Genomic DNA, 15569 nt, shown 5'->3' with positions numbered 1-15569 from the left:
ATTAAATATTTCTGTTTATAGATGACTGACAGCTCTGTCTATATAGTATACTGTGAGGAACTATCCTAGCTGCAGGCATTAGTTTAATGAGTGTAGTAAATCGTTGGTGTTTTCTCAGATGACAAAAATATGCATTATATTCAAAAGTGATGTATGCTTGATATACAGAATGTAAGTAGCTTATGACTAAATGCTTTTAGTACTGGGCTTCTCAGACAGAGTGATTGAACACTGTCTGACTCAGTATTGCCATGTTCATTCTTGTAAGTTGTGATTTGGGTTTTGTACACACAATCTGTTATTTCTTAGCTCCTACCGGTGTGGGTTCAAATTTTCCCTTTTAACAGAGACGGAATTTAGTTTGACTAATGTTGTGATTGTATGTACTCTCTCACACATAGGTTTCGAGCCTGTAATGTAAGGTTCAAAGGCTTTTTAGCAAAAAGAAAAGAATAATACACTACTTAAAACAGAACTCATAGATGTAAAACATGGGTTGAAGTTTTCCAGTTTGCTGCTGCTTTTCCAAAAAGTTTTATTTAAAAAAAAAAAAAAAAAAAAATATATATATATATATATATATATATATATATAAACTAGATGAACTTTTCAGTTCATGAAACATATTACAAGTGTATGGCTGAGCAAAGATACTCACCCCAAACATTTGCCGGAGGTCCGGGTCACGAAAGCGGAATGGAATGTTGGAAACGTGTAACCGCTTGGGCTGTTGCTTCTCCGAAGAATCTGAGGGCTGGAGCTGGAGCTGCTGGGAGCCCTCTGTCTGCGCCACCTCATCTGCCTGCTGGAGAATAACACAACCATCTTAATTATATAGGATAAATCTTAGGACAACTGGACTTCAGGTTCTCTCATTCCCTGCAAACTGAAGGAGGGAGGAATATGAGTTAAGAGGGTACACAAGGGGGGAGAGAGAGAGAGAGAGAGAGAGAGAGATCAAGGAGCACCAGTGGCACATTACAAATTCCCTTTGCCTGGCCAACATTTGTATGTGGCACTGAAGATTAAGGAAGCTGTCAGAAAATGTGGATACAGATTTAAAAGGAAATACCTCTGACATGTTGAGACCAGAGGATTCATTTACTGAGCGGCAGCCTATGAAGACCTGAGGGGACAAAAGCGAAAGGGGGGTGGGGGTGGGGGAGTTGTATGCTGGTGGGAGTCATCAGGCTCAAAGTTGGTATGCTCATCTGTCCATCATAGGGAAAAAAAATAGCCACCATTGTGCTCTAGGATGGATGGCTGAGTGTGACACCCATTCATCTCATTTCTCACCTGCCCAGCTCCAGCAGTCCATCCCTCCTTCCCTTCTTCTCTCCCTCTCTCTCTCCCTCCCCTCTCTCTAGGTAGATATTGAGCAAATGTCACAGTATGTATCACAGCATGTATGCATGTGTAAATGTGTCATCTGGGGCTTTTGTTGTCTGATGTGACATTATTCTGCTGGATTCTGTTTGTGCTGCACTTTTACAGAGTCATTTGGTACATGGTAATGTATGGCCTGAAGACCCTGAGCGAGCCTCAGGCAACAGCTGCTACAACACACAAGTATATAAAAAAAATGCATCTACTTTAAAGAGCGACGTTTTGATTTCAAATTAAACAAAGGTAAAACATTATCTTAGCCAACACATTTGGGACACAGTCATAACTGTCACAGAGCAAATTGATGAGCAAGCTACAGTAAGCGCAATTTAGCATCTGACAGATGAAAGCAGCATATGAAAGCACTGATCTTCTTCTTGGTCATTAATTTCAGACTTATCTTGTTTGGGGCCTGTTGTGTGCAGACATGTTCAGTGGAGGAAAAAGCTTGTTGAGCAGAGAAGACAAGCAGCAGCCCTTCATGTGCATAATGAATTAGAATAACACAGGGAGCGCAGATGAAAAGATGATGTCAGCTAAACGTTCCCAGGATTAGCAAGATCAATGAGAGAAGTGCTGAAGGCAGCTACACTGGGCTTGGCCATGGTCGGCAAGATGCATAGTTTTTGAGAAAGAGAGAAGGAAAGAGTGAAATGGGTAGGATCGGGAGAGATAGGGGGGTGGTGGTGGCAAGGGAATAGTGTAATGTTAATAATAAAGGCGTTTACAGGGAAATATAGAGATGGAACAAAATAATCAAGGTCTGAGTCTGAGTCTTGAGTCTGAAAGGAAAAAAAACTAAATCAAATTTTATATAAGGAAATTGCCTGGGGATCCAGACTTTTGAGCCACTCTGTATGTAGACATCGAGAGCAGACATGGAGGGTGGAATCAAACAGAATGCGTGTGTATGTGTGGCAGCACCTCTCATGTCATATACACAACTGCAGATTCAGTTGAAGCATGTTGGGGTGCCACTGGGAATCAACACAAACACCTAACATCTAAAGCAAAGATCAGTCAGTAGACATGGTACTAGATGAACTAAGGGCCATGGCGGAGTGTCAGGCCCTATGTGTTGCAGACAGTCAGGCCTCATACTGTGATTTTGACAAGCAGTGCAAGGATGAACTTATCTTTGAAAGAGAGAAAAAGCAGTGGCATTGAGTAAGACCCTGTTCATGTTCTTATTTGCTGATCGGGCCATAATATGGAAACAACTTGTATGTCATCCCTTAAAGAGACCTATGAAGGTTTGCTGTGGTATCTCGCACTAAAAGGAGTAGCAGCAGATCCTTTAAGTGCCATATTGAGGTGGGGCCTCCATGAATCAGACTTGTTTGTCCTGAACATGAAGGTTCTGATGCCCAGTTCTGATGCTCAACTGCCCACTGTACAGTAGGTATTTTAAATTACCCCATAAACAAGAAGCTGCAATGCACTGTGTGTTCTGATACATTTCTATTACAGCCAGCATTATCTTGTTCAGCATTGCTACGGTAGCTCTTGGAATCTGTGGGATCAGACCTTTACCTTGTTACCAGTTCGGTGGACCCACCTGCTGGCCTCATAGCACAAAGGCAGACAATGATGCATGGTATGTGAACACAATGAATATGTAATGAAATATCCATAACGTATCTCTATGATTTGGATCAGAAGTATGTGCAATGAGGGGTAAATGCAATTAAGAGAGCTAAGAACATAATTCAAACTCAAATGTAAAAAATTTTGAGCTGCAAGCCATTTTTTTTACTCATTGCCAAGGAAAATTTTGAAAAATGACAGTACAATAACAGTTAAAATATTTTTTTTTAATTCTAACTTAAAAAAAAGAAATTATTATTACAACTAAGAGACTGTGTCATGTCACATTATTATAATTAGTTTTATATTATTCTTGATTATTCAAATCAAACAATTCCATCATTAAACATAATCAGTGAAATGTACACTGAAATATTAAACGAAAAAATTAAAGAAGCACTGATAAAAATAAAAATACACACTCTTAGAACATTTACAACCCTTAATGCTTCTTGGGTTTTCTCTCTGAGGGGATGCTTAAAGGTTCTACATCTCAACATACAAGACTTCACTGAGAATTCTTATAAGGAAGCTAAAAGACCTTAATTATCCAATAAACCTTAAAGAACCCTTGAAACCCCCCACCATCACCTCAAGAGTGCACAATATGAGTTTGAAGCTGCCTCAGCCTGCATTAATGCCAAAAGGTGGATTATATTACTACAACAATCACTCATAGAGACTGCAGCTTAACCATCGATTTAAGCATTAGCCATAACAAGGATTTCAGATGCAGCACAAAAGGAATTTACCCTCCTTTGGGGTGAGGTGGGGTTGGGTGGGGTGGGGGTTTGGTAAATGCGTTCTGCTTTGATAGCAGAAGGAAACACTTTCTGAATTTCCTTCCAGTTCATTCACCTTCATTCACAGACCTGCACAGAGGTTTCCATGGTCAAAAAACTGCTACCCTTTCTGACCTTCCTGGTGCTTTCTTTTTCCCTGTCTCTCTGGAATAAACCTGGGCTGGACTCCAACTCGAGACTCCAGCATTGCTGATTGAGGTTCTGCAGGTTAAACACATCACACACTCAGTAGAGAATCACACAGTCTTGCCCAGACAGTGACTGCTGCTTGGCTGCATTCAGAGCAGTCCAAGATCACCTGGAAATATCTGAAGTGGTGTGATATTCATGGTAATTATTGGACTGTCAAAAGCATGCAACGCTGAAACGTTAAAAAAAAAAAAAGGACAAACATAGCCTTTGCACAAAAACAATGAAGACAGAAAGCATTTTAAAGTTCACACAGGGCTGTTTACTTTTCCTGTAGTTTGAAAATGTCAGCTTTTTTCCCGCAAATCAGCAAATCATAATGCAATTCAGTTTATACTCAACACTAATGGTTTACATTTAGTGGAAAGATTTTGAAGCAGTGAAAGGATTAATAGATTTTTCAGGTCAATGGTAAAAGGGTTGTGCTCAGAAATTTGTTTAGATTTTTTTATGTTTCTGTTTTCGATGTTTTTTTATTGGATCTAATGCAGATTAACAGAATGTGATTTTTTTGTGTTTCTTGGTTCCGATGCTTTTATATATATATATATATATACTGTACCAGGAATGTACAAAAATTGTAATCATAAATGATGGGCTTTTGCTAATTTTACTAATTTAGAAATTGTAATCCTTTACAATTTTTATATCAGTTGCATGTTTGCCTATTTTTGTGAATCTTGTGGAAACATTCAATTTTTGGTCATGATGTCCTATATTATGTAAAAAACTTTTACATTGGGTTATTAGATTTTCTTGGCCAGGTGGCTGTATTTACCCTTCTGAACATCTAGACTCAGACACCTTAAGTTTAAAAGATATATTTTTAAATCCTTTTATTATTCCTATTTAGAAATGATTCCAAAATGCAAGAAGCATCACCTGTTCAAAAACAACTGAGATTACAACTCCTGTTTAATATCACAGAATTGTGTTGTACAGATTAGGCGTTTTTGAAATTATTTCTCTACTTAAGTTCTCTAAGTTGAACTTAAGTATTTAAAATTTTTTAAACAAAACATGTCCCTAGTCTTTCCTGATGACAGTCATGTGTAAAAGTAAGTGCTCCCTCTTTTAATTCTATTTTTTTTTGTAAAAACATCAAGAAAATCATCTTATCCTAGCAGGTCTTAGTATTAGGCAAACACAGGCGAGCCTTAGACGAACAACTATAGACAAATATAACTTTTTTCATTATTTATTTAACCAAAATGAAGCCTAAAAGAAAACAACAACATGTGGGCAATACTAAGTACCTACTTACTGCTTCCACAAGATTTAAGACGGTAAGTTGTAGCCAGGTGCTGCTAATCATCAGCCCTTGATTAATTGATCATAAGCAGGTGTACAGACCTCTATAAAAGCAGAAGTTTTGGCAGTTAACAATGCCAAGAGGAAAAGACATTAGCAATGGTCTTAGAGAAACAATTGTTGCTGCACATCAATCTGAAAAGAGTTATTAAACCATTTCCAAACTATTTGGAGTTTGAATAGATTATTCAAGTGAAAAGAATTCGAGTCAGTTGCCCTAGCACATTCATCACAAGATCAGACTGCGCAGTGCTCATTGAAATACAACCCCCCGCCCATATACAGAGCTACATCTTAGACCCTACAGGCTTCACTGAGCATGTTAAATGTTAAAGTTCATGACCGCACAATTAGAAAAAGACTGAACAAGTATTTGTTTGGAAAGGTGGCCACAAGAAAACCTCTTCTGTCCTAAAAGAACACGGAAGCACGACTAAGGTTTGCAAAACGAAGCTAAATCTAAGATAAGACTAAATTAGAGTTGTTTGGGATTAATGCCCTTTGACATGTTTGGGGAAAATCAAAGAGTATTTCAGCAGAAACACCTCATACCCACTGTCAATGTTGGTGGATGGGTGATGATTTGGTCTTGCTTTTGCAGCCACAGGACATGGGCACACAAGTGGACTATAAATTCCTCGAATGAAACTTTGCTCACGGAACAAGACAATGATCTGGAGCACATAAGTAAAGAAAAATGTAAGAATCAAGATTTTGGAATGACCTAGTCAAAGTCCAGACCTAATTGAAATGCTGTTTCAGGACCTCAAGAGAGCAGTGCATATGCAAATGCCCCAAAACATCAATGAACCAAAGCATTTTTGTGAAAAAAAATAATAGACCAAAATTATGTGAGAGACTGATTAAGTAATACCAAAAATGATTACTTTAACTTATGGCCAAAAGTTATATGTTGTTGTTGGTCTGAGGTTGTATTTCCCGTTCATGAGTTTTTTTTTTTTTTTTACACATGACTGTACAGTATCTATAATAAGAACCATTGTTTACCACCAGCGTGGCATTATCCATCATTGATACTGTGCATTGATACTGCGTCTGTTAAGATAAAGTACATAGAACAACTCAAGCCTGTTCCCCAGTCCCTTAAGGACAGGGTCTGTGGTGGATCTCCCATCTCCAGCTCCAGAGTGGAGACATAAGCAATGGCTAGGCAGATCGATGGGCCAAAATGAGGTGCAATTAGCCCTTAGTGCCCTTGCTCCCTGGTCTGCACCTTCACTTGGGTCCTCTTTCACCATTCCTCATAGACATGCCATTGGTCATTCACATGCTCTATCTGCAGCTGCTCCGGCAGGACTCGTGCTATCCATCATGTCTAACAGGTGAGTGGTGCACCTTCGCAGGCTCTCCCATTACAGAGCAGCTAAGCGTGGCCTTTCCGAGCATCCAATGCCTTTCTCAGCCCAGTGGAGCTCTGGGAAGCGATGGAGCCTTTGATTTGTTCATGTTATTGAAATGTGCACCAAATGAGGTGTGAGGAAGCGTGTGGGTCCAAATGTGGACACAGTCATTCTATGATATCTCCTCTTCTCATGTAGTTGCAGTATTTCATACGCAAATTGCATCGCTGGCTATGTAATTTCTTCCCTAACACTTTGCTACGCCTATCCTCGCCTTAGTAACAACATGAATCCTGTCAGGTAAGGATGCCACCAGTGTCTTGAGACAGAGTTGCTGTCAATTTTTACCCACTCTTCCACTGACTGGATGTGCAATTCACCCAAAGTTGGTGGGTGACTATTCTGGAGTTTCACCTGCTATTCTAAATAATCCATGAATAAAGAAGTTTTCGGTGGAATTGAGCTCTGGTAATTTTTGCATGACAAAATTTCTTAGTGTTCCATCATTCTTGTTGAACAAGTCAAACACAGATTCGGCTCAGTACACTCTATACTTATCAGCCAGTTTATATCCTGATTATGGAGGTTCAAATTTGTCTGGATGTGATGTGAACATCATGCTTTAGTAAACAACTAATCAGGTTTTTATGCTTCAAGTTACATTTATCAAGGTGCTTTTCCTGATGAGTGGGTACGTTTTTTTTTTTTTTTTTTTTTTGAGATAAGGAAGAGGCTATAACATTTATCTTGTATACACTTTTGAAAATGCAATATCGGGCAACACACTCTGACGTGGTGATATAATCTCTTGTTCATTCAGAACAATTCCCTACCTCATGAAGCATAAATGGAGTCAAGCTCTTCGCTGGAGGAGGTGACATTAAGCCAGGAGTGGGAGCAGGAGAGGTAAGCACTCATGGCTCCACACATCTATGATCTAATTAGCACATTGCCACTGCTAAGCAGCCATCTATGGGGGGTTCATCTGTGTGATTCGCTTTTAATTTGTGTTAATTGAATGTTAATTATATTGCAGATAGATTGTGCTGCATCTGTTTTACTCAGAGGCTGCGTTTCTGAGGGCGACACTCCCCCAGGTCTATCGTCGAGGTGGGAAGTAATTAAAAATGCTACCTGTTTTTTTTTTTTTTTTTGAAGGCGACTTGGGCTGCCTGGTCTTCCACCAAAAGAGATAAGAAGATACTAGTGCAAAGGGTTTGGTTCTTGGCAGCCCTTTGAAGCCTTTGACCCTTCTGTTTGGGAAGAGATCACTCAGCTGAGAGTTAGCACACACAAAACACACCACAACCTCCAGTGTTCCTTTGAAGATTTTCTGCACACAGAATCTATTACTCTTACTGTAGCAAAGAAACAGACAAGATTCTTATTTATTTTTCTTTAGCTAACACTTTAAGAAAAAGCGCTACTCCAGAAATATTTCAAAATGTGGTAACTTTATGGTCCGTTAAAAAAAAAAGCTCCCCAAATCAGCGTTAAGTAGGTGCATTACCTCACTAAAGGTTTATGATTCCCCATTACCCCGATTGAAGCTTGGGGAAAAAAAAAGTTATACACATGTTGCTGCCAGGGATTATAAGTGTGCTAAATGATTTATCGGGTGACAGGAATTGTCTGTTTTATTGGTCTACCCTCTCCTGTCCGACACATTATCTGCGTGCTTTAACGCGTGATGTCCACAGGAGGACTGACAAAGCTATTATTGACTGGCTGGTTTATGTGACCTTAGCTATTGACACCAGCTCAAACATACTCTAAACCTGAGTAAACCCAGCCGTATTAATGTAGTCACATACAGGGCAGATCCTAATTAAATTATATTGTATGCACGCGCAGAGAGAGAGAGAGAGAGAGAGAGAGAGATTAAATGATGGCAATTTTTTAATTTTCTTCATTCTTACTGTAAGTCTTATGCCAAGTTTTTATGCCAGCTTTTACACTGGTTTTATATGTGACAGTTTTTCTATGTATGGTGAGACTTCGTTGTCTAAACTATCCAAACAAGTCAAGAAATATCTGATCATTTTAACTACCAGGTTTAGATTTGATGCAGAAATAGCATCAATTATAATGCATAATAATTACATAGTATACTACAGCATAGTAAGACAAACAGGTTTTTTTTTTTACCCGACCTGTGCTAAAGAAGCACTTTTCTTTTATTAGCTCCCATAGTAGGTCAGCTCCATACAACTAGATGGAAATGATCATACACCCCCACGCTTCTTTGAAGAAAGAAGAATCCCCTCCTTTATCTCCTTTCCATTCTCCCTGTCATAAATGGAGTGTAAGTTTGCGTGTGTGTGGCTTTGTGTGTGTGTGTGTGTGTGTACTGTATATGTGGTGGGTGCACGGATTTAGTCCCGCTCCTCTTGTTCAGTGATTTCTCTAACGTACACATTCAGTGTTATCTGCAAATCACTTTCAAAGTGCTCCGCTCAGCACTTCCACCCTTCCCAATGCCACTACAACCACATAATTGAAACTATCTGATTGGAAAGCTGCCAAGCAGGTAGATTACATCCGATTAGGGTGAAACCGGTGCTTCACTTAACGGGATTAGACTGAGATGCTTTATTTTTTGCCCCCACCCCCCTCCCACCCCCACTACAACCTTTTATGTGACAATCTCTGAAAAAGAGGCAGTCAAAACTTCTTTGTCACTAGTGTACGTGTGTGTGTGTGTGTGTGTGTGTGTGTGTAAGTAAGGGAACTCTTCTAAAGTGCTGGAATGGATGTTCAAGTTGATCAGCATGCTATACCAATAAATAGGAAGGTTACTTTTGCTAAAGAAACATGAAGCTGTGATTAACCAGGTCATACCAATGAGATGAAATTCAGATCAAACAGATCAGTTTAAATATTACAGCTTGGGTACAAGAGAAATATTTTTTTGTGTGCATAAGAGAGACTATTGGGTCAGTTGTAAAATAATGTATATATTTTTGTATTGATACTGTTACAGCTACATAATAAACAGCGGATAGTGTTAGAAAGATCTCAAGTTAACGTGAACCTTAGTTTAACCAAAAGTTCATTTGAGACAGTTGATAAAGACATTGCATGTGTGTTTAAAGTATAACTAAATCATTTTTCAGAGCAGGATCCAAGTATTGAGCCGACCTCCTCCTCCTAAAGAAAAACAAAACTGATGGATTTTTTAAACTTATCTTTAAAAATATTCCTCCGGTCTGGTCTGTTCAGTAGTTCTTCCTCAATCTGATTCGATCTGATCTAACCTAAAAATATTTGCCAAATTATGGCTCCATATACCCAGAATCTCTCCAAACATAGAATGTCTTTAATCCACAGCATTAATGTGAAATAAAATACGCTTTCTCTGTTATAAGCCTTATATCTTTTCTCTCTTTCTCTAAAGCTTTCATGTTAGGTTGTCTGAATGTTTTAAGGGACATCAGAAATCTATTGAACCTCATAGAGGATAAATCAAAACTCACCAAAACAGGTCTTTATTAAATCTAATAACTTTTAGGGAATTGCAACTCAGCAGGCCTAATTCGGATTCTCTTCAGTCAGAATAATATAATATTTGTTACAGTGGTTGTAAGTGCTGATCTGGCTATTGTGGGTATTATTTATTTATTATTTGTTATTTATTTGTGTGTGTGTGTGTGTGTGTGTGTGTGTGTTTGTGTGAGTGAACACGACTATGTTCTATAGCCAAGTGAAATAAGAAGAGCATAAATATATTTCCAGGTGATAATACAGGAATGACAGCATACACCACTCCCGAAGGAATCAGGCCACAGAGCAATGTTTGGATCTGCATGCATACACTCGCGCGCACACACACACTTATATATACACACTCACACACACCTACACACACATACACACTGAAAGCCTCACTGAAAGTCTTTTATTCCATCATAAGCCTGCTATATATATTGGGGACTGTTATAGTAAGTGGTCCACTGAAATTTTCATAGAGTGGTAAACGGTTCCAAGGGGTTTGATGGTTGGAGCAGTGGACTTCACGGTCATGACACAATAGATCAAACAGACAGTTAGGACTCTGTTGTCTGCTCCTGGGAGAGCATAAAAGAACTCTTCATATTGTCTTAGGTCTTCATCTCACACATTTTCTCCTTTCATTTTTTCTGCCCTTAAAATGTGGTTAAAGACACACGTACACTATAGTAACCTTTTACACTAGTCTGTAATCATCCAATAATCAAGTATTGCGGAATAAGCATATTTAGTCATCTCATTTTGAAAAAAGAAATAAAATAAGGCTTAAATGTCCCTTAAAAATGTTTGTTTTTTACGCTGGATACTTTAACACACCTTATCTAGAGATTATCTAGAGATTCTACCATCACCAGATGGTTTCTCGATTGTATAAAAACAAAGCGTAAACTCTATCAGATTGTTAGTTCATAATCTAGCAGATTGTGAGTTCAAATCCCAACAGACATCAGTGGCTGGGAGCCGAGCTCTGTGGGTGGGAGGGACGGCATACAATCTTTCCCTTGTCAGTCACAGCAATAATGATTCATGTACGGAGAAGACGGTTAGCACTTTTATTCAAGTGTGGCCTGGGAAGCAGCATGCGCCACAGCTTGAAAAGGTGTGTTTGACTGGTTTCATGTGTCTTGTGAGGAAGCAGGTGTTAGCCTTCACACTCCCTGCTTGGTAGTTGTCGTATGATAGGGGAGAGATTGCTGGTGGGTGGCAACAGGCAGATTTGGGAAATTTGGGAAAAATATAGAGAATAAAAACTGACAGTCAAATTCCTTTTGTATTTTGTTCAAAGTAATTAGAAACAAGATGGCACACAATTTTGCATAACATTTTTCAAATTTACCATAATACATGTGATGCACTGGACATTTGCACATCTATACAAAAGTGGCTTATAGAGATGAATATACAGTATATATTTACACTTGTATGACAAGCTGCCCAACATGCAATCTGATCCCAGTGTTCTATACATCTGGTGTGTATCACCTATCAAGTGTGGTAAAATGTAACTTAATGCTGTATTCAGTGTGATATCTTTACATGCAATGTAACAAAAGAAACAAACAAAACGAAAAAAAGTGGCCAACAAATTCTAACTAACCATGATATGGAGAATAGCGGATGTACTCACTGGTACATTGCTGGGCGCTGTGAGTGCGGACGTGCTGTTCTCAGTGCCGGTTGGATCACTGTGTGTCTGTGTGGTTGTATAGATGGTGAGGGCAGCTGCATGCTCGGGCACCGGATTCGGCCCTGTGTACTCTTGCCCGGGGTGGGCATACTCGCCAGGTAGGCCGTTTTGAGGCGGGGGAGGGGGATATTGCGCCGGGGCATATGGCTGAGCCATGGCCTCTGGAGGGGCTGGTGCCTCCTGGTTACCCTACAGAAAGAGAAAGACAGAAAGAGACAGACAGAGAGAGACAGAAAGAGGGAGAGAGAGAGAGAGATTTACAAATTATAGTCTCAGATGTACGTCACCACCTATTCAGCGTAACCAAAAGTAAAAGCTTGGCAGTAGCATCAGAAACTATCATAGATAATAAGAGATGACAGAAGCAATCATGACGCTGTCTGTCTCGACTCTAATATCACATGATACGAGGAAATGTGGGTGATTATTTCATGATAGTTGATAGAATACCCTGCAGAACTTTCCATAACTGTAACTGACAGATCGCGCCATGGGCATGCACATTGAATATCCTCCAGCAATGAAGACACAGACCTGATCTTGATTAAAGGAACAGACACGGCACACGCTGATGTAAATCCTAAGTGTACTGTAAATTGCACTGAGAGAGAGAGAGAGAGAGAGAGAGAGAGTTCACTGTGCCACAAACAACCTGTAGTCCATCTACTCTCCTGGCATCCATGAATAAAACAGTGTGCCTAACGGCACATTGTAAGCAATATGTGAAGCAATTTAGCATTTTTAAAAAATTTCCACCGCAGTGCTGTGAAGAAGCTGAATGGATTTGGACATCACAGCAACTCTCCAAGCGGATTACACAGCACACTGTCGTTACAGGTCAACTTTGTTTCGCACCATACTGCTCGATGGATAAGCATGACTGGAGCCATTACAAAAAAAAAATCGCTTCCCTGGCATGTACAGTACCATGTGGCAGATCAATTAACTAATTCCTCTTTGATTACCACCTTTGATTTTAAATGACAGGTTTTTGATACTAGCCGCCCCCTTTTCCGCTTGCACCTCCTGATGACATTCTCATTCCCTCTCTATCACTTTCTACATGCTGGAACTCAATGAGTATCTACCCTTTTATTTAGCTTGCGTGTGATATCTCTTTCCTCACGCTGTCTGTCATTTTCTCTGTGTATCAGCATGGAAATGAGAGCACTGCCTTTTTCCCTTCCCTTATTTCTCTCCACTGGAGTGGATGTAAATGAGACATTTTTTCTCTCTCTCTCTCTGACTCTCATTTGTTTTGAGTAACAGGGGTACACAATGTTTTCTCATCCATCTATGAAAATTAGGATCCACGAGCGTTTCATTTCTCTGTCTTTGTCTGGCAGCTATTTTAGAAAATGTGTTTTTTTTTTGTATTATTTGGTCATGCCCTTGACTGTAGGAGTGAGCGCGCGTGTGTGTGTTGACTGATGAGGGTTAATTTCTACAGTACAGTGCAGGGCTGTGCGTGCCTCTGTTTACGTGTTTGTTTGTCTATGTTGACAGATGAGGGCAACTCTGTGGAGCGGAGTGCTGTTGTCAGCACAGGTGCGGGCGGGTCATCAGTACGCTCGTTGTGTGTGAGTGTGTGCACACCTTGCAGGCGTATAGAGAACAGCTTGCCTAGAGTGCCTCATATCAGGGTATTAATATTATAGAAATAGGCGGAGACAGGGGCTTGACCTCTGCTAAGCTGATGGCAAAGACAAGCAATAACACAGCATATAATCTGTAACTGTTATATCAGTTGAGTAAAGCAGGGGCACTCCTAATTACTTAACCTCATTGACAAACTTAAGATGCCAGGCTTTCTGAATCAACAGTAGTCACAAACTATTCCCTGCTGGAGCGCAATAATTGCCAGGTACAGCGGGCAGATGGCAAAACTAAAGATCCCAAAATAGCAGGCTGCTTCTTCATTACATCACGGGTGAGATACAGCTGAAATCCAGTACAATGCTGGCAAGATACCTCATTCTCATTAAGAGATAATGGGTAATGAGGAAAAAAAAAAAAAAAGGTTGTGAAGGGAAGCATGACAGATTTTTTTCGCCATATTTTATCAGGGGTTTGCTGCATGGCGAACGCCAGTGAAAATCAAGCTCTTTTTTTCTGCCCTTTTGCTTGATTATTATTAACCTTTTTTTTTCACTGACTAAGCAGCATTAGGCGGCAGCAGCGGGCTGCAGAAATGGCCTGCAGAAGGCTACAGTTTAATAGGAGTGGAGAGAATTGCATTAATGTAAATGTAGTGGAAACAATGAGAGGCCTGGCCATTGACATGTTGGCAAACAAATGAGACTGTCCTCTCAATTAGGGCCAATGCTCCATTATCCAAATGAAAAACGCACTCGTCCATGACTTACGCACAATGGCCAGGCATGGAGAGTGACCGAAAGAGAGTGAAAGACAAAATAACAGCCAGTGCGAGTGAGAGAGAAAGAAAGACCCCCTTTAGATGGTCAGTAAGATAACCAGGCAGACTTGTCTTAGATCGTTAACTTTTTCTCTCTTTTATGATTATATTAATGTTGTTTCACTACATGTACCACTTGTTGTGGAATTTGTCTGTTTACTCTATATGTGACATGCTCCACAAACCACATCCTTACAGCTTGCTGGGTTTGTACTCCAAATATTACACAAGATCTGCTTTTTATGTCTGATATTCTTATAGATCATAGATCATATCCCAGGTTTTTGATTTGCAGTACATTTAAACCATAATCCCTATCTATTAGAACATACATTCATTCGAATATAAGGGAGCACACTTATAAACAGGTTTTAAAGAAATATCCAACATAATAGCCACTTTCACACAACCTGGTCACGGTGAGGATAATGCACCGTTGCTGCGCCTCATCATTCTGTATAAGAAGTACTGGCGGAATCAGGAGTCGCCTTTAAGCTGGAACCAAGGACAGGAGAGTCGAGATGCATGTAAAAGGGAGAACTCCATCATGGAACAGTACGTTGAGATGTGGGATGTGTGCACCATGGTGTCGGAGGGTTTAAACAACAGCAAACAATTATCAGCTAACACACAGAAATCGTATCCAGAATAGATTAGACATTAAGCACTTAATTTATTATATAAAACTGATAAGCAGTGCTAGTCATTTATTTTTGTAGCACATTTAAATGTTTCAAAGTCACTGGGCTTATTCATTTTAATAAGATGTAACAATAACCTTTTTCTGACAAATCCTTTCTTTCCTTATGAGTGGCTGCATGAATTCGGTTTCGTTACGTTTGGCTAGAGCATGACAGACTGCAGCCAATCCTAGTGCGTACATGTAGTTAATCACCTCATCAGTGGGAAATAAGCAATGAACTGAGAAGGCAGCAACCTCCAAGTGGATTGCTGCATTTGATGAGTGATGTAAATGGATCAACAGTCAGTTCTCCAACCTTTGTTGAATTGAAAGCAATGGTATGCACTGTATTTCCAGTGCATGGGTTATACATACCACTAGATACCAATGCTGTTGTGTTAAATGTCACGTCTCTGGTGGTACAGTATGGCGGTGTACTTTTTAAACGCACACACTAAGGTGGCTAATTTGTAGGTTCTCAAACAGGAATTACCAAACGTGAGGGGGCTCGTCTTAGTGCCTCTACACTGTGATGTCCGTGTGAAAGTCTTTTAAAGTTGATCTTCCAGAACCATTCTAGAACTCTCTGTTCTTTTAGATTCTTTTCTCCTCAATTGGTGTTTGGTTATTGCAGGTT

The 15569-nt window shown here is 39.8% G+C and overlaps 1 protein-coding gene across 8 annotated transcripts in view; it reads right to left on the bottom strand.

Annotated features, from left to right (window-relative positions):
- Positions 1-15569, bottom strand: part of rbfox3a (RNA binding fox-1 homolog 3a) — a 350843-nt gene that overhangs the window by 30170 nt on the left and 305104 nt on the right. For 4 of the 8 annotated variants that reach the window (XM_053511558.1, XM_053511554.1, XM_053511560.1 and 1 more), the window contains 2 exons: positions 11745-12023; positions 659-805 (listed from right to left, as the gene is read on the bottom strand). In XM_053511558.1, coding sequence (XP_053367533.1) covers positions 659-805; positions 11745-12023 — 426 coding nt within the window. The remainder of the gene's footprint in view (positions 1-658; positions 806-11744; positions 12024-15569) is intronic. The other 4 variants (XM_053511562.1, XM_053511556.1, XM_053511559.1 and 1 more) reach the window with 2 other exon arrangements.

The sequence above is a fragment of the Clarias gariepinus genome, chromosome 14 (genome assembly GCF_024256425.1).
Source record: "Clarias gariepinus isolate MV-2021 ecotype Netherlands chromosome 14, CGAR_prim_01v2, whole genome shotgun sequence".
Lineage (NCBI taxonomy): Eukaryota > Metazoa > Chordata > Actinopteri > Siluriformes > Clariidae > Clarias > Clarias gariepinus.
The sequence above is the reverse complement of the archived record's forward strand: the minus strand, read 5'-3'. Positions and strand labels throughout refer to the sequence as shown.